Source organism: Aotus nancymaae, unplaced genomic scaffold (assembly GCF_030222135.1).
Source record: "Aotus nancymaae isolate 86718 unplaced genomic scaffold, 86718_ANA_hifiasm-v0.15.2.pri h1tg000033l, whole genome shotgun sequence".
Classification (NCBI taxonomy): domain Eukaryota; kingdom Metazoa; phylum Chordata; class Mammalia; order Primates; family Aotidae; genus Aotus; species Aotus nancymaae.
The window spans coordinates 17857947-17878373 of NW_026988447.1; the positions used below are offsets into that span (position 1 = coordinate 17857947).

Consider the following 20427-nt stretch of genomic DNA (forward strand, 5'->3'; position numbering starts at 1 on the left):
TCTAATCTTGGGGAAGTGAATCACACCTTCTCTGCTTTCTTTTCCTCATCTGTAAAATAGAGATAGTAATAGTACCTAATTTATGGGGTAGCTGTAAGAATAAAACATGATAATCCATATATAGCCATTAGCGCACTTGGCATATGGCAAATATTTTTAATGTTTCTATTTTTAAGACTCAAAAATTCTCCTTTACCTTAATATAATATCACTTAACATACCACATGACTTTATACAAAGCGTGTCCTCTGAGCTTTATAGTTACTTTCTGAAGTAAACAAGGGAGAAATTACCTACTTTTACTGTTGAATTCCCTGAAGCCCCACAAGTTCCATTGGTCAGCATAGAGCGCAGTGATAAAGAACGAAGGAGTCCTAGGTCTGTACATTCCAAGTTAAAGGATCTTGGGAAAGTTGCTTCTCCTGAGAAAGGGAATAATCACAATACTTTACAAAAAGAAAAACTAAACAAAACTGTTAAAGCTTATGTGAGATAATTCACAAGAAATGCTAACCAATGCTTCGTACCTTATAAATACAGCCTTTGCTCAGTATCCTTGGGGAATTGGTTCCAGGACTTCCCCTACCTCCATCATTCCAAGATCCAAGAATGCCCAAGTCCCTGATAAAATGTGTAGTATTTGCACATAACCTATGCACATCTTCCCATATATATATATTTCTTATTGCATTTTAGGTTTTGGGGTACATGTGAAGAACATGCAAGATTGTTGCATAGGTGCATACGTGGCAGTGTGATGTGCTGCCTTCCTCCCTATCACCTATATCTGGCATTTCTCCCCATGATATCTCTCCCCAACTCCCTGCCCCCCGCTGTCCCTCCCCTATTTCCCCCCTACAGGCCCCAGTGTGTGATGCTCCCTTCCCTGTGTCCATGTGTTCTCATTGTTCAACACCCACCTATGAGTGAGAACATGTGGTGTTTGATTTTCTGTTCTTGTGTCAGTTTGCTGAGAATGATGGTTTCCAGGTTCATCCATGTCCCTACAAAGGACATGAACTCATCGTTTTTGACAGCTGCATAGTATTCCATGGTGTATATGTGCCACATTTTCCCCGTCCAGTCTATCATCGATGGGCATTTGGGTTGGTTCCAGGTCTTTGCTATTGTAAACGGTGTGGCAATGAACATTCGTGTGCATGTGTCCTTATAGTAGAACGATTTATAATCCTTTGGTTATATACCCAGTAATGGGATTGCTGGGTCAAATGGAATTTCTATTTCTAGGTCCTTGAGGAATCGCCACACTGTCTTCCACAGTGGTTGAACTAATTTACACTCCCACAAACAGTGCAAAAGTGTTTCTATTTCTCCACATCCTCTCCAGCATCTGTTGTCTCCAGATTTTTTAATGATCTCTATTCTAACTGGCATGAGATGGTATTTCAACGTAGTTTTGATATGCATTTCTCTAATGACCATGATGATGAGCATTTTTTCATATGTTTGTTGGCCTCATGTATGTCTTCTTTTGTAAAGTGTCTGTTCATGTCCTTTGCCCACTTTTGAATGGGCTTGTTTGTTTTTTTCTTGTAAATCTGTTTTAGTTCTTTGTAAAGTCTGGATATCAGCCCATTGTCAGATGGGTAGATTGCAAAAATTTTTTCCCATTCTGTTGGTTGCTGATTCACTCTAATGACTGTTTCTTTTGCTGTGCAGAAGCTGTGGAGTTTGATTAGGTCCCGTTTGTCTATTTTGGCTTTTGTTGCCAATGATTTTGGTGTTTTGGTCATGAAGTCCTTGCCTACGCCTATGTCCTGAATGGTTTTGCCAAGGTTTTTTTCTAGGGTTTTTGTGGTGTTAGGTCTTATGTTTAAGTCTTTAATCCATCTGGAGTTAATTTTAGTGTAAGGTGTCAGAAAGGGGTCCAGTTTCTGTTTTCTGCACATAGCTAGCCAGTTTTCCCAACACCATTTATTAAACAGGGATTCCTTTCCCCATTACTTGTTTTTGTTAGGTTTGTCAAAGATCGGATATTTTATTTTAAAAAATTTACTTATTTTTTCCATAGGTTATGGGGTGCAGGTGGCATTTGGTTACAGGATAAGTTATTTAGTGGTGATTTGTGAAATTTGGTGCACTTATCACCCAAGCAGTATATACTGTATCCTATTTGTAGTCTTTTATCCATCATCCCCTTTCCACCATTCCCCTCAAGTCCCCAAAGTCCATTGTATCATTCTTATGCCTTTGCATCCACATGTCTTAGCTTCCACATATCAGTGAAAACATATGATACGCATAGTTTATTTATCCACTCATTGATTGATGGACATTTGGGTTGGTTCCACGACCTGGCAGTTGCAAATTGTGCTGCTATAAACATGCGTGTGCGAGTATCTTTTTTGTATAACGACTTCTTTTCCATTGGGTAGATACCCAGTAGTGAGATTGGTGGATCAAATGGTAGTTCTACTTTTAGTTCTTTAAGGAATCTTCACATTGCTTTCCATAGTAGCTATACCAGTTTACATTCCCAGCAGTAGTGTAGAAGTGTTCCCTGATCACTGCATCCATGCCAATATCTACTGTTTTTTAATTTTTTGAGTTTGACCATTCTTGTAGGAGTAAGGGGGTATCACACTGTGGTTTTGATTTGCATTTCCCTGGTCATTAGTGATGTTGAGCATTTTTTCATGACTTTTTGGCCATTTGTATATCTTCTTTTGAGAATTGTCTATTCATGTCCTTAGCTCACTTTTGGATGGGTTTTTTTTGTGTTTTTCTTACTGATTTGTTTGAATTCATTGCAGATTCTGGATATTTGTCCTTTGTCAGATGTGTAGATTGTGAAGATTTTCTTCCACTCTGTGGGTTGTCTGTTTACTCTGCTGACTGTTCCTTTTCCAGTGAAAAATCTCTTTAGTTTAATTAATTCCCAAATATTTATCTTTGTTTTTTTCCTATTTTTATGAAAAGGCATTTATTTATTTATTTATTTTATTGTACTTTAGGTTCTGGGGTACATGTGCAGATCATGCAGGATTGTTGCATAGGTACATACATGGCAATGTGCCTCCATCCCCACATCACCTACATCTGGCATTTCTCCCCATGTTATCCCTCCCTAACCTCCCTCCCCCCCCCGCTGTCCCTCCCTTGCCCCCACAACAGACCCCAGTGTGTGATGCTCCCTTCCCTGTTCAACACCCACCTATGAGTGAGAACATGTGGTGTTTGATTTTCTGTTCTTGTGTCAGTTTCCTGAGAATGATGGTTTCCAGATTCATCCACGTCCCCACAAAGGGCACAAACTCATTGTTTTTTATGGATGCTTAGTATTCCATGGTGTATATGTGCCACATTTTTTTTGTCCAGTCTATCGTCAGTGGGCATTTTGCTTGGTTCTAGGTCTTTGCTATTGTAAACAGTGCCACTATGAACATATGTGTGTTTGTATCTTTATTATAATAGAATGATTTATAATCATTTGAGTATATACCCAGTAATGGGATTGATGGGTCAAATGAAATTTCTATTTCTAGGTCCTTGAGGAAGCACCACACTGTCTTCCACAATGGTTCAACTAGTTTACACGCCCACCAACAGTGCAAAAGTGTTCCTATTTCTCCACGTCCTCTCCAGCATCTGTTGTCTCCAGATTTTTTAATGATTGCCGTTCTAACTGGTGTGAGGTGGCATCTCAATGTGGTTTTGATTTGCATTTCTCTAATAATCAGTGATGATGAGCATTTTTTTCATATGTTTGTTGCCTCATATATGTCTGCTTTTGAGAAGTGCCTGTTCATATCCTTTGCTCACTTTTTGATGGGTTTGTTTGTTTGTTTCTTGTAAATCTGTTTTAGTTCTTTGTAGATTCTGGATATTAGCCCTTTGTCAGATGGGTAGATTGCAAAAATTTTTTCCCATTCTGTTAGTTGCCTGTTCACTCTAATGATAGTTTATTTTGCTTTACAGAAGCTCTAGAGATTAACTAGGTCCCATTTGTCTATTTTGGCTTTTGTTGCCAATACTTTTTGTGTTTTAATCATGAAGTCCTTGCCTATGCTTATGTCCTGAATGGTTTTGCCTAGGTTTTCTTCTAGGGTTTTTATGGTGTTAGGTCTTATGTTTAAGTCTTTAATCCATCTGGAGTTAATTTTAGTGTAAGGTGTCAGGACGGGGTCCAATTTCTGCTTTCTGCACACTGCTAGCCAGTTTTCCCAACATCATTTATTAAACACAGAATACTTTCCCCATTGCTTTTCTTTGTCAGGTTGGTCAAAGATCAGATGGTTGTAGATGTGTGGCGTTGCATCTGAGGCCTCTGTTCTGTTCCATTGGTCTATATCTCTGTTTTGGTACCAGTACCATGCTGTTTTGATTACTGTAGCCTTGTAGTATAATTTGAAATCAGGTAGCATGATGCCTCCGGCTTTGTTCTTTTTGCTTAGGATTTTCTTGGCTATGCAGACTCTCTTTTGGTTCCATATGAAGCTTAAGGTGGTTTTTTCCAGTTCTGTGAAGAAGGTCATTGGTAGCCTCATGGGGATATTATTGAATCTATAAATTACTTTGGGCAGTATGGCAATTTTCACAATATTGATTCTTCCTAATCATAAGCATGGAATGTTTTGCCATTTGTTTGTGTCCTCTCTTATTTCCTTGAGCAGCAGTTTGTAGTTCTCCTTGAAGAGATCCTTTACATCCTTTGTTAGTTGTATTCCTGGGTATTTTATTCTCTTTGTAGCAATTGTGAATGGGAGTTCACTCATGATTTGGCTCTGTGTTAGTCTGTTACTGGTGTATAGAAATGCTTGTGATTTCTGCACGTTGATTTTGTATCCTGAGACTTTACTGAAGTTGCTTATCAGTTTAAGGAGATTTTAGGCTGAGATGATGGGGTCTTCTAAATATACAATCATGTAATCTGCAAATAGAGACAATTTGACTTCCTCTTTTCCTAATTGAATACTTTTTTTTTTTCTTGCCTGATTGCTCTGGCTAGAACTTCCAATACTATGTTGAATAGGAGTGGTGACAGAGGGCATCCTTGTCTAGTGCTGGATTTCAAAGGGAATGCTTCTAGTTTTTGCCCATTCAGTATGATATTGGCTTTAGGTTTGCAATAAATAGGTTTTATTATTTTGAGATATGTTCCTTCGATACCTAGTTTATTGAGAGTTTTTAGCATAAAGGGCTGTTGAATTTTGTTGAAGGCTTTCTCTGCATCTATTGAGGTAATCATGTGATTTTTGTCTCTGGTTCTGTTTATGTGGTGGATTATGTTTATAGACTTGTGTATGTTGAACCAGCCTTGCATCCCTGGAATGAAGCCTACTTGATTGTGATGGATAAGCTTTTTGATGTCCTGTTGCAATTGGTTTGCCAGTGTTTTATTGAAGATTTTTGCATCTATGTTATTTTTGTTTTTAATTGCATTTGCTTTTGGGTTCTTGGTTATGAAATTCTTGCCTAAGCCAACGTCTAGAAGGGTTATCCAATGTTATCTTCTAGAATTTTTATAGTTTCGGATCTTAGATTTAAGTCCTTAATCCATCTTGAATTGATTTTTGTATGAGGTGAAAGATGAGTATCCAGTTTCATTCTCCTATGTGTAGCTAACCAATTATCCCAGTACCATCTGTTGATAAGGGTGTCTTTTCTCCACTTTATGTTTTTGTTTGCTTTGTTGAAGATCAGGTGGCTGTAGATATTTGGATTGATTTCTATGTTCTTATTCTGTTCCACTGGTTTATGTGGCTGTTTTTATACCAGTACCATGCTGTTGGTGACTATGGCCTTATACTATAGTTTGAAATCATGTAGTTTGATGGCTCTAGATTTGTTCTTTTTGCTTTTCTTGCTTTGGATATGTGGGCTCTTTTTGGGTTCCATGTGAATTAGTTTTTTAAAAAATTCCATGAAGAATGATAGTGGTGTTTTGATGGAGCTTGTGTTGAATTTGTAGAGTGCTTTTGGCAGTGTGGTCATTTTCACAGTATTGATTCTACCCATCCATGAATGTGGAATGTGTTTCCATTTGTTTGTGATTTCTTTCAGCAGTGTTTTGTAGTTTTCCTTGTAGAGGTCTTTTGCCTCCTTAGTTAGGTATATTCCTAAGTATTTTGTTTTATTGTTATTTTTGCAGCTACCGTAAAAGGGGTTGAGTTCTTGATTTGATTTTCTGCTTAGGCACTGCTGTTGGTATATAGAAGAGCTACTGATTGGTGTACATTAATCTCATTTCTGGAAACTGCTGAATTTTTTTTTATTAGTTCTAGGAGCTTTCTGGAGGAGTCTTTAGGGTTTTCGAGGTAAACAATCATATCTTCAGCAAACAGTGTAGTTTGACTTCCTCTTTATGGATTTGAATGCCCTTTATCTTTCTCTTGTTTGATTGCTCTGGCTAGGACTTCCAGTACTATGTTGAAGAGGCATGGTAAGAGTGGCACTTTTGTATTGTTCCAGTTCTCAGAGGGAATGTTTTCAACTTTTCCTCATTCAGTATTATATTGGCTATGGGTTTGTCATAGATGGCTTTTATTACATTGAGGTATATCGCTTGTATGCCAATTTTGCTAGGAGTTTTAATCATAAAGAGATGCTGGATTTTGTCAGATGCTTTTTCTGCATCTATTGAGGTGATCATGTAATTTTTGTTTTTAATTCTGTTTATGTGGTGTATCACATTTATTGACTTGGGTATGTTAAACTATCCATGTATCCCTAGTTTGAAAGCTACTTGATTATAGTGGATTATCTTTTAGATACATTGTTGGATTTGGTTATCTTGTATTTTGTTAAGGAGTTTAGCACGTATGTTCATCAGGGATATTGGTCTGTAGTTTTCTTTTTAGTTATATCCCTTCCTGATTTTGGTACTAGGGTGATTCTGACTTCATAGAATGAATTAGAGAGGATTCCCTTTTTCTCTATCTTGTGGAACAGTGTCAAAATGATTGGTACCAATTTCTTCTCCTATACTTTAAATCATCTCTAGATTACTTATAATACCAAATGATATGCAACCTCTATGCAAATAGCTTTAATATATTGTTTTTTAATTTAATTATTTTTATTATATTTTTAAACATTTTTTTACCTGAATATTGTCAATCTGTGGTTGCTTAAATCTGCAGATGCAGAACCCAAGGATACTGAAGGCCAACTGTAATTAATCAATGTCAACCTTCTGTTTTGCATTTCTACAAAAATTTTATGTTCTCTGTTACACATTTTGAACGTACATTACATAATTCTGTCTAGTGTGCTCTTCTGTTTGTTGGCATTGAGATTCAACTAGTTTGTATTTTTTTAAAGCAGAGGGTTTGTCTGATATGTTCTCTCTCTCTTTTATTAATAATATAGCTGAGCTAGTAGCTAGAAGGTGCTCAATAGTTACCTGATAATATTTTTGTTATAATATTTCAAACTATATATTGGTTCCATTATCTGTGCACAACAGAAAGTAATGGGTATTTTTTAAAAAACTTATGTAAGTTTCTCTTTAGATTCAAAGAATTAGATTTTTTTTTAATCGTACTTTAGGTTCTGGGGTACATGTGCAGATCATGCAGGATTGTTGCATAGGTACATACATGGCAATGTGGTTTGCTGCCACCCATCACCTATATCTGGCATTTCTCCCCATGTTATCCCTCCCCAACCTCTCCATCCCTGACTGTCCCTCCCTTTGCCCTCAGTGTGTGATGCTCCTCTCCCTGTTTCCATGTGTTCTCATTGTTCAACACTTGCCTATGAGAGAGAATATGTGGTGTTTGATTTTCTATTCTTGTGTCAGTTTGCAGAGAATGATGGTTTCCAGATTTATCCATGTCCCTATGAAGGACACAAACTCATTGTTTTTTAAGGCTGCAATAGTATTCCATGGTGTATATGTGCCACATTTTCCTTGTCCAGTCTATCATCGATGGGCATTTGGGTTGATTCCATGTTTTTGCTATTGTCAACAGTACTGCAATGAACATATGTGTGCATGTGTCTTTATAATAGAATGATTTATAATCCTTTGGGTATATACCCAGTAATGGGATTGCTGGGTCAAATGGAATTTCTATTTCTATATCCTTGAGGAATCACCACACTGTCTTCCACAATGGTTGAACTAATTTACACTCCCACCAACAGTGTAAAAGTGTTTCTATTTCTCCACATCCTCTCCAGCATCTGTTGTCTCCAGTTTTTTTAATGATCACCATTCTAACTGGCATGAGATGGTATCTCAATGTGGTTTTGATTTGCGTTTCTCTAATGACCAGTGATGATGAGCATTTTTTCATGTTTGTTGGCCTCATATATGTCTTCTTTTGAGAAGTGCCTGTTCATATCCTTTGCCCACTTTTGAATGGGTTTGGTTGTTTCTTGTAAATCTGTTTTAGTTCTTTGAAGATTCTGGATATTAGCCCTTTGTCAGATGGGTAGATGGCAAAAATATTTTCCCATTCTGTTGGTTGCCTGTTCACTCTAATGATTGTTTCTTTTGCTGCACAGAAGCTCTGGTGTTTAATTAGGTCCCATTTGTCTATTTTGGCTTTTGTTGCCAATACCTTTGGTGTTTTAGTCATGAAGTCCTTGCCCATGCCTGTGTCCTGAATGGTATTTGTTAGGCTTTCTTCTAGAGTTTTTATGGTGTTAGGTCTTATGTTTAAGTCTTTAATCCATCTAGAGTTAATTTTAGTGTAAGCTGTCAGGAAGGGGTCCAGTTTCTGCTTTCTGCACATGGTTAGCCAGTTTTCCCAACATCATTTATTAAATAGGGAATCCTTTCCCCATTGTTTGTTTTTATCAGATTTGTCAAATATCAGATGGTTGTAGATGTATGGCATTGCCTCTGAGGTCTCTGTTCTGTTCCATTGGTCTATATCTCTGTTTTGGTACCAGTACCATGCTGTTTTGATTACTGTAGCTTTGTAGTATAGTTTGAAGTCAGGTAGCATGATGCCTCCAGCTTTGTTCTTTTTGCTTAGGATTGCCTTAGCTATGCAGGCTCTCTTTTGGTTCCTTATGAAGTTTAAGGTGTTTTTTTTTTCCAATTCTGTGAAGAGGGTCATTGGTAGCTGATGGGGATAGAGTCAAATCTGTAAATTACTTTGGGCAATATGGCCATTTTCACAATACTGATTCTTCCTAACGATGAACATGGAATGTTTTTCCATCTCTTTGTGTCCTCTCTTATTTCCTTGAGCAGTGGTTTGTAGTTCTCCATGAAGAGGTCCTTTGCATCCTTTGTTAGTTGTATTCCTAAGTATTTTATTATCTTTGTAGCAATTGTGAATGGTACTGGATTTGGCTCTCTTTAAGTGTGTTATTGGCATATAGGAATGCTTGTGATTTATGCACGTTGATTTTGTATCTTGAGACTTTGCTAAAGTTGCTTATCAGTTTAAGGTGATTTTGGGCTGAGAAAATGTGGTTTTCTAATTATACAATCATGTCGTGTGCAAATAGGGACAATTTGACTTCTTCCTTCCTAATTGAATACCCTGTATTTCCTTTTCTTGCCTGATTGCTCTGGCTAGAACTTCCAATACTATATTGAATAGGAGTGGTGAGAGAGGGCATCCTTGTCTAGTGCCAGATTTCAAAGGGAATGCTTCCAGTTTTTGCGCATTCAGTATGATATTGGCTGTGGGTTTGTCATAAATAGCTTTTGTTATTTTGAGATACGTTCCACTGACACTTTGTTTATTAGAGTTTTTAGCATAAAGAGCTGTTAAATTTTGTTGTTGGTGTTTTCTGCATCTATTGAGATAATAATGTGTTTTTTGACATTGATTCTGTTTATGTGATGGATTATGTTTATTGATTTGTGTATGTTGAACCAGCCTTGCATCCCTGGGATCGTGATGGATAAGCTTTTTGATGTGCTATTGTAATCAATTTGCCACTATTTTATTGAATAATTTTGCATCTATATTCATCATGGATATTGGCCTGAAGTTTTATTTTTCAGTCGAGTCTCTATTGTGTTTTGGTATCAGGATAATGTTGATCTCATAAAATAATTTGGGAAGGATTCCCTCCTCCTGTATTGTTTGGAATAGTTTCAGAAGGAGTGGTACGACTTCTTTTTGTACATCTGGTAGAATTTGTCTGTGAACCATCTGTACCTGGATTTTTTTTTGGTTGGTAGACTATTAACTGCTGCCTCAACCTCAGCCTTTGCTATTGGTCTATTCAGGGTTTCACCTTCTTCCTGGTTTAGGCTTGGGAGGGTGCAAGTGTCCAGGAATTTATCCATTTCTTCCAGGTTTACTGGTTTGTGTTCATAGAGTTGTTTGTGGTAATCTCTGATGGTAGTTTGTATTTCTGTGGAATTGGTGATGATATTCCCTTTATCGTTTTTTATTACATCTATTTGATTCTTCTCTCTCATCTTTTTTGTTAATCTGATTAGTGGTCTGTCTATTTTGTTGATCTTTTCAAAAAGCAGCTGCTAGATTTATTGATTTTTTGAAGGGTTTTTTTTTTTATGTCTCTATCCCTTCAGTTCTGCTCTGATCTTAGTTAGTTCTTGTCTTCTGCTAGCTTTTGAATTTTTTTCATCTTGCTCCTCCTGCTCTTTCAATTTTGATGATAGGGTGTTGATTTTAGATTGTTCTTCACTTCTCATGTGGGTATTTATTGCTATAAACTTCCCTCTGGAGACTGCTTTAAATGTGTCTCAGAGATTCTGGTACGTTGTGTCTTCATTTTGCGTGGTTTCGAAGAACATCTTTATTGCTGCCTTTATTTCATTGTTTATCCAGTCAACATTCAGGAGACAGTTGTTTAGTTTCCATGAAGTTGTGCAGTTCTGAGTTAGTTTATTAATCCTGAGTTGTAATTTGATTGCACTGTTGTCTAAGAGACTGTTATGATTTCTGTTCTTTTGCATTTGCTGAGGAGTGATTTACTTCCAATTATGTGGTCAATTTTAAGGTAGGTGAGATGTGGTGCTGAGAATGTATATTCTGTGAATTTGGGGTGGAGAGTTCTGTAGATGTCTTTTAGGTCTGTTTAGTCCAGATCTGAGTTCAAGTCCTGGATATCCTTGTTAATTATTGTCTCAATCTGTCTAATATTGACAGTGGAGTGTTAAAGTCTCCCACTATTATTGTGTGGGACTGTAAGTCTCTTAGTAGGTCTCTGAAACTTGCTTTATGTATTGGGTGCTTCTGTATTGGGTACCTATATATTTAGGATCGTTAGCTTTTCTTGTTGCATTGATCCTTTTACCATTATGTAATATCCTTCTTTGTCTCTTTTAATCTTTGTTGGTTTAACGTCCATGTTATCAGAGACTCTGATTACAACTCCTGCTTTTTTGCTCTCAATTTTTGGTAAATCTTCTTCCATCCCTTTATCTTGAGCCTATGTGTGTCCTTGCACATGAGATGGATTTCCTGAATACAGCACACTGATGGGTCTTGACTTTTTATCCAATTTGCCAGTCTGTATCTTTTGATTGGAGCATTAGCCCATTTACTTTTAAGGTTAATATTGTTTCTTGTAAATTTGGTCCTGCCATTTTGATGCTAGCTGGTTGTTTTGCCTGTTAGTTGATGCAGTTTCTCTATTGTGTCGATGGTCTTTACCATTGAGTATGTTTATGGAGTGGCTGGTACTGGTTGTTCCTCTGCATGTTTAGTGCTTTCAGGAGATCTTGTAAGGCAGTCCTGGTGGTGACGAAATCTCTCAGCAATTGCTTGTCTGTAAAGGATTTTATTTCTTCTTTGCTAATGAAGCTTAGTTGGCTGGATATGAAATTCTAGGTTGAAAGTTTTTTTCTTTAAGGATGTTGAATATTGGCCCCACTCTTTTCTGGCTTGTAGGGTTTCTGCTGAGAGATCCACTGTGAGTCTGATGGGCTTCCCTTTGTGGGTAACCTGACCTTTCTCTCTGGCTGCCCTTAGTATTTTTTCCTTCATTTCAGCCCTGGTGAATCTGACGATTATGTGCCTTGTGATTGCTCTTCTTGAGGAATATCTTTGTGGTGTTCTCTGTATTTCCTGGACTTGAATGTTGTCTTGCTTTGCTAGGTTGGGGAAGTTCTCTTGGGTAATATCCTGAAGAGTGTTTTCCAGCTTGGATTCATTCTCTCCGTGACATTCAGGTACACCTATGAAACATAGATTAGGTCTTTTAACATAATCCCTTATTTCTTGGAGGCTTTGTTCATTTATTTTCACTCTTTTTTCTTTAATCTTGCCTTCTCATTTTGTTTCATTGAGTTGATCTTTAATCTCTGGTATCCTTTATTCTGCTTGGTTGATTCGGCTATTGAAATTTGTATATGCTTCGTGAAGTTCTTGTGCTGTGTTTTTCAGCTCCATCAAGTCGTTTGTATTCTTCTCTAAGCGGTTTATTCTAGTTAGCATTTCTTCTAACCTTTTTTCAAGGTTCTTAGTTTCTTTGCATTGGGTTGGAACACGTTCTTTTAGCTTGGAGAAGTTTGTTATTACCCACCTTCTGAAGCCTGTTTCTGTCAATTCATCAGACTTGTTCTCCATCCAGCTTTGTTCCCTTGCTGGTGAGAAGTTGTGATCCCTTGGAGGAGGAGATCTGTTCTGGTTTTTGGTGTTTTCATCCTTTTTGGGCTGTTTTCTTACCATCTTTGTGGATTTATCTACCTATGGTCTTTGTAGTTGGTGACTTTCGGATGGGGTCTCTGAGTGGATGTCGTTTTTGTTGATGTTGAAGCTATTCTATCTGTTTTTTCGTTTTCCTTCTAACGGTCAGGCCCCTCTGCTGTAGGATGGCTGGAGGTCCACTCCAGAGCGTGCATGCCTGGGGATCATTTGTAGCAGCTGCAGAACAGTAAGGGCTGCCAGTTTCTTCTTCTGTTATCTTTTTTCCAGAAGGGTACCCACCAGATGTCAGCCTGAGCTCTCTTCTGAGGTGTCTCTTTGAATATATGGGGGTTGGGAGCTGCTTGAGGAGACAGTCTGTCCCTTATAGAAGCTCAAGTGCTGTGCTGGAATCTCCGTTATTCCATTCAGAGCTGCTGTGCAGGTATGTTTAAGTCTCTGCAGCAGAATTCATAACTGCCTTTTCCCCAGGTGCTCTGTTGTGGGAAGGTGGGGCTTTATTTATAAGCTCCTGATGTGCTGCTGCCTTTTTTCAGAGATGCCCTGCCCAGCAAGGAGGTAGTCTAGTCAGAGGCATTGCTGAGCTGCCATGGGCTCTGTCCAGTTGCTGTGTAAACTTCCTTGTGGTTTTGTTTACAGAGGTACAGTTAGAACTGCCTCAGTAATGGAAGTCTGCCTCAGTAATGGCAGACTGCCTCAGTAATGGCAGACTGCCTCACTAGTGGTGGACTGCTTCAGTAGTGGTGGACTGCCTCCCTAGCAGTGGACTGTCTTGGTAATGGCGGACACCCTTCCCCACACCAAGCTGGACCATCCCAGGTCCAGCTGCGCATGCTGCGAAACTCTCAATCTAGAGTGTTTCAGATTACTGACCTTTGTAGGAGTGGGACCTGCTTAACCAGATCTCCTGGCTCACTGTTTCAGCCCCCTCTTTTTCAGTGGAATGGGCGGCTCTGTCTCCCAGGCATTCCAGGTGCCAGTTGAAATGGCTACCCAGATTTGTGTGAGTTTTAGTGTGGATACCCATGGTGCCAGCTGAAACAGCCATGCTGGAAACTTGTGGCACTTTTCAGCCTGGGAATCTCCTGGTCTGTGGGCGGTAAAAACTCTTTTAGAAATGCAGTGATCACTCACCCTCTGTGTTGTTCTTGCTTGGAATTGCACTCCAGAGCTGTTCCTATTCAGCCATCTTGTGTCTCTCCAATTAGATTTTTAAAATGTAGAACCTTTGCCTTTTGTGGAATTTAGTCTTACTCTATCAAATAATGAGATTTTTGGAGCACTCAGTGTGCCTATTTACAGGAACTAATGATTTTCCAAATTATTTTAAAGTAGCAGCCCCTTCTGTAAAAAGTAAGCTTTGTGATGACAATGATTATAATAACACTGATATGTATAAATGAGGTTGTTTGTATTCATCCATATGTGCTATGCTGTTACAGCCATTTCTCTTAGAGCAATCTCCTTTTTGATATATGCAGTTCATTTGCACTGTACTTTTCAGTCCTAAAGTTTACTAATTGCAAAGCATCTGAGTAGCATGAAGTGAAGAAAACTGCTCAATTGTGTTTTTTAGTATCTCTGTGTTAGTAGCATTTTAAAAAATTACAGCTCTTTTTATGAAAAATTTGTGATTTGCAATTGAATTTGAAAAATGTATTTGTAATTTGAAAACTAATACTATGCAAGTAAAACTTAAAAAACATTTCAGGACAAGTTAAACTGGACAAAATCATGACTAAGATTGAACCAGTGAGTAAGAAAATGGAGACAGCAAAGCACCAGCACTTTGAGGAGTCCAGGTAATGTATAATTAGCTAACCTATAGAAACTGTATATTTTCTTCTAATTTGCCAATATTCCCTGACCAATTATCATGGCCTCTCAAGTCTATCTCTTAACACTCCATACATGAAGCTAATTTATTGTTCTGCTTGCGTTCCTCAAAGCGTATCAATTTTCAAAATTTTAGTTTTCAGTTCAGTTAACTTTTGAACTGAAGGATGTCTGAGTAGTTAAGTAAACCATCTGGGTTTTACAGTGCATAAGCTTGAATCCAATTTGTGGCTTTCCTGAGAAAAAATGCCATATTTTATGATAATATTACATAAGTTTAGAATTTTAATAACTCATCTGCAGCAATTATGGAGCAGAGTAAGTTATAATTTTCCTTTCTAAATCTAATAATTAAAGGTTAGTCTTTTTATAACAGAAGGTGAGGCTGTTTTTACAGAACATAGTTTGAATACAGGAATTTTGAGCATTGCCTCTGCTTTCCAAAAGTGTCTGGAGATGGGTCAGTTCATTTTCCTAATTATTGCATGAAATAGCATAATCGTCTTCCAGATAACTTTAAAATTACATACACAGTAGTTGGCCCTGAAGCTACAGACAGAACCTCTAAGCCCTTCAGCACATATTTTGTAAGAACATGTATACTTATAGACAGTAAATGCTTCTCTGCTAAAATGTACTTTTCAGTGGCTTGTTTTACAATAATTCATTAAAATTATGACATGGTCAGAAATTTGGGGTAATTGGCACAGCCATAAGTTAGTTGAGGAAATGCTGGCAAGGCTATGAAGAACTTTGTGGGTCTTCCAACATTTAAGTTGTGAACTGTGTGCTTAACACTAGAAGATCCATGCTCAGGGTGACCACTTTCTTGGCTTAAGTGTAATACAGTACTCAAATTTGAAAGAATGAAATATATACACAACGTTACTATTGAAGGTTTGGTTATACCCAAGATAAGGGAAGATAATAATTCAAAGAAAATAAATTATTGTATTGGAAATTTACCAGTTTTAATAAATTTCTTTTCTGCCTTTGAGTTATCCATTTTAACTCAAGATCCAAGTTGGTCTGGCAGAGTGGTAGCTCCTAAAAGAGTAGTTAATACAGCAATTTAGCCAAATTGTTTAGAATTTCAAGTCAGCATTTACTAACTGAAAAGATTAACTGAATTCATTTGAAAATCATTTTCAGTATCTTTAGATGAGGCTGATAAGCCATAGCAGAATAATAATGTTTTAGGGACAAGTGAAGCACTTATCATCCTCTGATCAGGTATAATATCTTTCAGGATAATGTCTTTCTCAAGAGAGTTGAATATTTCCCAAAGAATTGTTTCTTCTGCAACTAGTAGAAGATAAAGGTCCCTTGATACCCTAATTTCCCATTTTTAATGAAAACATGTCCTGCTTAATGAGGAAGATCAACACCCTTTGAAATTAAGAGCAAGTACATGTACTTCCAATGACAGCCCAGGGCATATAAAGCCTGAACTTCAATACACCTGGGCTGCCTTGTCTTTATTTATAGCTAGTTGATGGTGGTAACTTCTTTCTTACTTTAGCAGTTAGCTTCATTTCATTAATGTTAAAAGTGTGATGGGAATGCAGTGGGAAAGACAAATAAGTGTTTTGGGATGTAGTGACTAAGGATTTTTTGAAACCTGTGCTTAACTAGACAAATAAAACGTCACTAGACCAATTTTTTTTTTTTGAAATCTAGTTTACCACATAATGAAGATAAGGAAACAGCAGTGAGAATATAAGCAGAAGAAAAGATAATAGAATCAGTTGGGAAATTAGGTAGGAGATTGTTAACAATTCAGGGACAGTCTGTAGGACTAATTAGTATGAATGACCCAACTCTTCATGAAACTCCCAAAAGGTTTTTGTTTAAGTTAAATAGACCCCCTGTAAGGAAAGCTGTATATAAACAACTTAAAATTATCCTGAAGATGCCTTGGAAAATACTGATTGTTAAGATGACTATAATATTTTTGGGTTGACTATTGAAATATTGACCCAACAAAAGAAATGTCCTTGAGCAAAATATGAACATGATCGAATTTTATAAATATATGATTTCTTCCTTTTTCCAATCTTGTCTATTTTTGACCCATGAAGGGAAAACACAATTGAATACTTCTACCATTTCAATATAAGTTTAAGAAAGTAAAGTGTTTCAATGTATCTTTGAATTCTAAGTTCAAAGATTGTCCTACATTAATACTCTTTTTATGATGATGACAGATATGGGTTTATTCTAAATTTAAATTTCCCATCCAAATTTCCATTTATTAATCAGTTATTTACTAGTGCTAATTTTTAGTTGATATTATTTGGTGCATTTGAAAGTATGACAATTGTATTTCAGTAAATGCATTCCGTAATTCAGGCAAGTGAGCCTGGACTTCTTCACCTAGTTTTATGATCAGTGAGTTTCCTGTGTTACATGGCAATTCATGTTTAGGTTATTTTGATCAGTTTAATTAGTAACAGAATGAGGATATTATAAAATAATGATAGAATCCCTCATGGCATTTCACATTTGTATTGAAACAACTGCCATTTCATCTTAATATTTGTAAAATATTTTGCTTAAGTGGTTGAATGGTCTATTTCCATTAGAATCTTTTATTAATGGGGAATAATTGAAAATACATAATTAGTTCTAACTTGGAGATTAAATAATACTAGTGTATGGACCAGATATTAGAAAACGAAGGAAATTATGCCTGATCAATAAAACTTGGCACCATTCTTCATGATATATAAAAACATTCTAGAATTTCAAAAGGAATTTTATAAAACTGATTGCTGTGCTCAAGGCTCTCTATTTTCCCTTGATACAATTTAAGGGATATCTCAGCCTTTTGGCCAACTCCATAGGCATGACCACATGAGTGACAGTTAAATTAATAGATCCTATTGTTATTTATTTACTATTTACTGAGTGCCTACTATGTGCCAAATGTAAATCTCTGCACAGTCTCCTCCTTCATACGCCATGCTTTTTTTCTGGGAAAATGTTTTAAAATTCTAGAAATTTACATAAGATTTATATAATTTTTTGAACCAACATTTTCATTTCTAGGCATTTATAGTAACACAAGGAAATAATTGGACAGGTGCACAAATATGAATGTTCAAAGATTTTCATCCTTGTGTATAAACAACAAGAAAGTAAATATCCCACAGAAGAAGACTAGTAAATAAGCCATCAGTATGTTAAAATCTATACAATCGATTTTTATGTAATAGGCCAAAATAACATCAAATTCTATGTAATGGGCCAAAATAACAACGTGTACCTTTGTACATTTATAAAGATCTCCATGATATATTAGGTATGAAATAATAGGTTAAAAGTTCATATGCATTTATGTACACTTAAATGTAGAAAAGGTATGAAATATATTTAACATGCTAATCATGACAAATGAAATCAATATGAAATAGTAATACAGATTCTCAAGTCCTACTGCCTGCATTTGAATCCTGACCCACCCACTTCTAGCTGGAATAATCTGAATGATATACTACTTAACCCTCAAATGTCTTAGTTTCTTCGTTTTTACAATGAATATCATAATAGTAAATACCTACATGCTTGTTTTGAGGAATAAATCAGGTAAAACATATAAAAAGGATTAGAATAGTGCCTTAAATGCTGGCCTTTAGGAAGCATTGAAGAGTTTGTAATTATTACTAAAATATCAGGATGATAAGATTAGAGAAGATTTTAATTTTCTTTCTTTTTGCTTATTCACATTTTCCAAGGTTTCTAAGTGAATTGACTTTATTCAGCTGCTGGGATTGAAGCTCTCCAAATCATGTTAGGAAAACATGCTACTTAAAAAATCTCTTGTAAAACACTGAAGAAATAGATAGATATGATGCTCGTTCATTTTCCTGATTTTTGCTAGTTTGGGCTTATTTGGAAAGCAAACATTCCTATTTGTTATTCATCTCAGAACCAACAAAATTTGGTATTACTTTGTCTTTGTTTAGTAATATTTACTCTGCAATGCACTGAGGGAACAACAGGTGTAGTCCTATTGACCAAGGACAAGTGGTTTTCTGTGATTAGCATTTAATACTATAACTTTAGTGTTGAAGATTTGTATTACAAAATAGGGATTATTAAATCACTTAAAGATCTACCTTCATGTTTTGGAAACAGAATGTTGGAATTACTCTATCCCTTTCCTGTCCATCTTTACTTACGACCCAGGACCTCTACCTCGGAACTTCTGAAAGAACCTGGTGAGTCTTGTACATAAATGTTGACAGCAGCACATCGATTTTCATTATTTTGCATTCATTTAAATGCAAAAACAAAGAACTATTATTGAACAGAGTTATTTTCTTTATTTTCATTTCACATACTGTATCAAAGATAAGCAGACTTTGTAAACAACTACTAATAACTAGTTTTCCACTCTTTTATCTGAAATTGAGAGATTGGATTTTTAAAAATATGGAGGTTATAGTAAATTATGAAGACAAATTCTTGTTTATTTACAGTTGAGTTATTGTTGTTTTAAAAAATACATACAGATCTTTAAAAGAGACTATAGATGATTCTTTAAAGTCCCTTAAGTGTGATTGAAAAACTCTCTGGAACTTGAACTGCTTAAAGGCCTAGGGGGCTATTGATTGAAAGCAACTTTTTTGTAGTTTTCCGTCTTTTTAACTTGTTACTCATGAGCTACAGGCTGTCATTAAAGGAAAACTCTTCTGTAAAGTGGGACTTTTATTGATTTCAGAAGAGATTTTTAAAAGTTTGCTGAATAAACCCCTCCTTGGGTTCTCAAGGCACTTTTGCATATGATGTCCTTTATAATTTTATGAGCATTTATTTGTTTGAATTATTATAGAAGGAATTCAAGTATTAAATGGAAGCTCACACTTCCAAACCAATTCTATGAATTACATTTTCATTATTCCAGTCAATATTCACCAAAACTAAAATTTGTGAATATACTGTCAGAATGTTGAAGATATGCAATAGATGTGTTTTACAATTTTGATTGTTACATTGGTTCATAGCTTAAATTCTTTTAAGGCTTTATTAGATAATTTGAGATCCTAGGGTAATACAATAATGTGTGGGTCTCAATTGATTCTAGAACTGAATATACATGTGTAGAAGTAAATGTAGGCAAATATTCATACAAGGCTAGGGTCTAATGGGTGTAATAGTTTTAATAAATAATACTCTTGAAATCAGACCTCCCTGAAAGCTGTGTTCTATAGCTCTTTACTGTAAGCTAAAGTTCTACTTATTCTGTGACACTTAGAGTATATTCAGGATGATCTAAGGGTTGATAAAAGCCTCTGTCTTCAAGTATCATCCACCTCAGATGAATCATTTGTGTCATCATTTTGCGGAGAAGCTTTTTAGCTCTTTGAAGGACTTGGCAATTCTCATGGCTTTAGTTTGGATGTTGAAATTCATTTAAGTCTTATTTTTTTGTATTTATGGAGCTTATATACAGGTGCTAGGCCATAGTTCATTTAATGCTAAACAAAAGATAGAAAATGTTTCTAAAATATTTGTTGAAAGAATCCCGGTTATTAGCTACAGATTATTATGAAATTGTGAATGGAAAAGGCTGGCAGAATTGGTAGTCACCCATGTGATAAGTTTTGAAATTTGCTAAAGGTTCTACCCATGCAAAAATGTTCTGCTGAAATGTGAAATGTTTATTAATTGAACCATAACTTTATAGAAGCTAAAAGACTCCTCATACTTATTACAATGTATGACACATGAATAGTAGGCACTAAAAAAATATGTCAAATGAATGAATAAATGTAAATTAAAAAGGAAAAACCACCCAAGTGAAGTATACTACAGTATTATCTGTGTGCCTGTCTTTGCATAGTAGGCTAAAACTCAATAACTGCTAAAGAAAAGAAAATGGAGAAAATACTAGATATTAGCTTTTACAGTTCTTTTTAAAAACTGATTATATGTAGACTGGGGAGATATCATCAAAATAAATAAAATGTTATGCAGTTTAGTTTATATGCTTTAAAAACAAATTGTTGAGGAGATTATTCATTTTATGATA

The 20427-nt window shown here is 36.1% G+C and overlaps 1 protein-coding gene across 1 annotated transcript in view; it reads left to right on the top strand.

Annotated features, from left to right (window-relative positions):
- IQCM (IQ motif containing M) overlaps window positions 1-20427 on the top strand; it is a 421233-nt gene that overhangs the window by 51337 nt on the left and 349469 nt on the right. Inside the window, 2 exon segments of the mRNA XM_064383724.1 lie at window positions 14266-14361; window positions 18506-18613. Coding sequence (XP_064239794.1) covers window positions 14266-14361; window positions 18506-18613 — 204 coding nt within the window.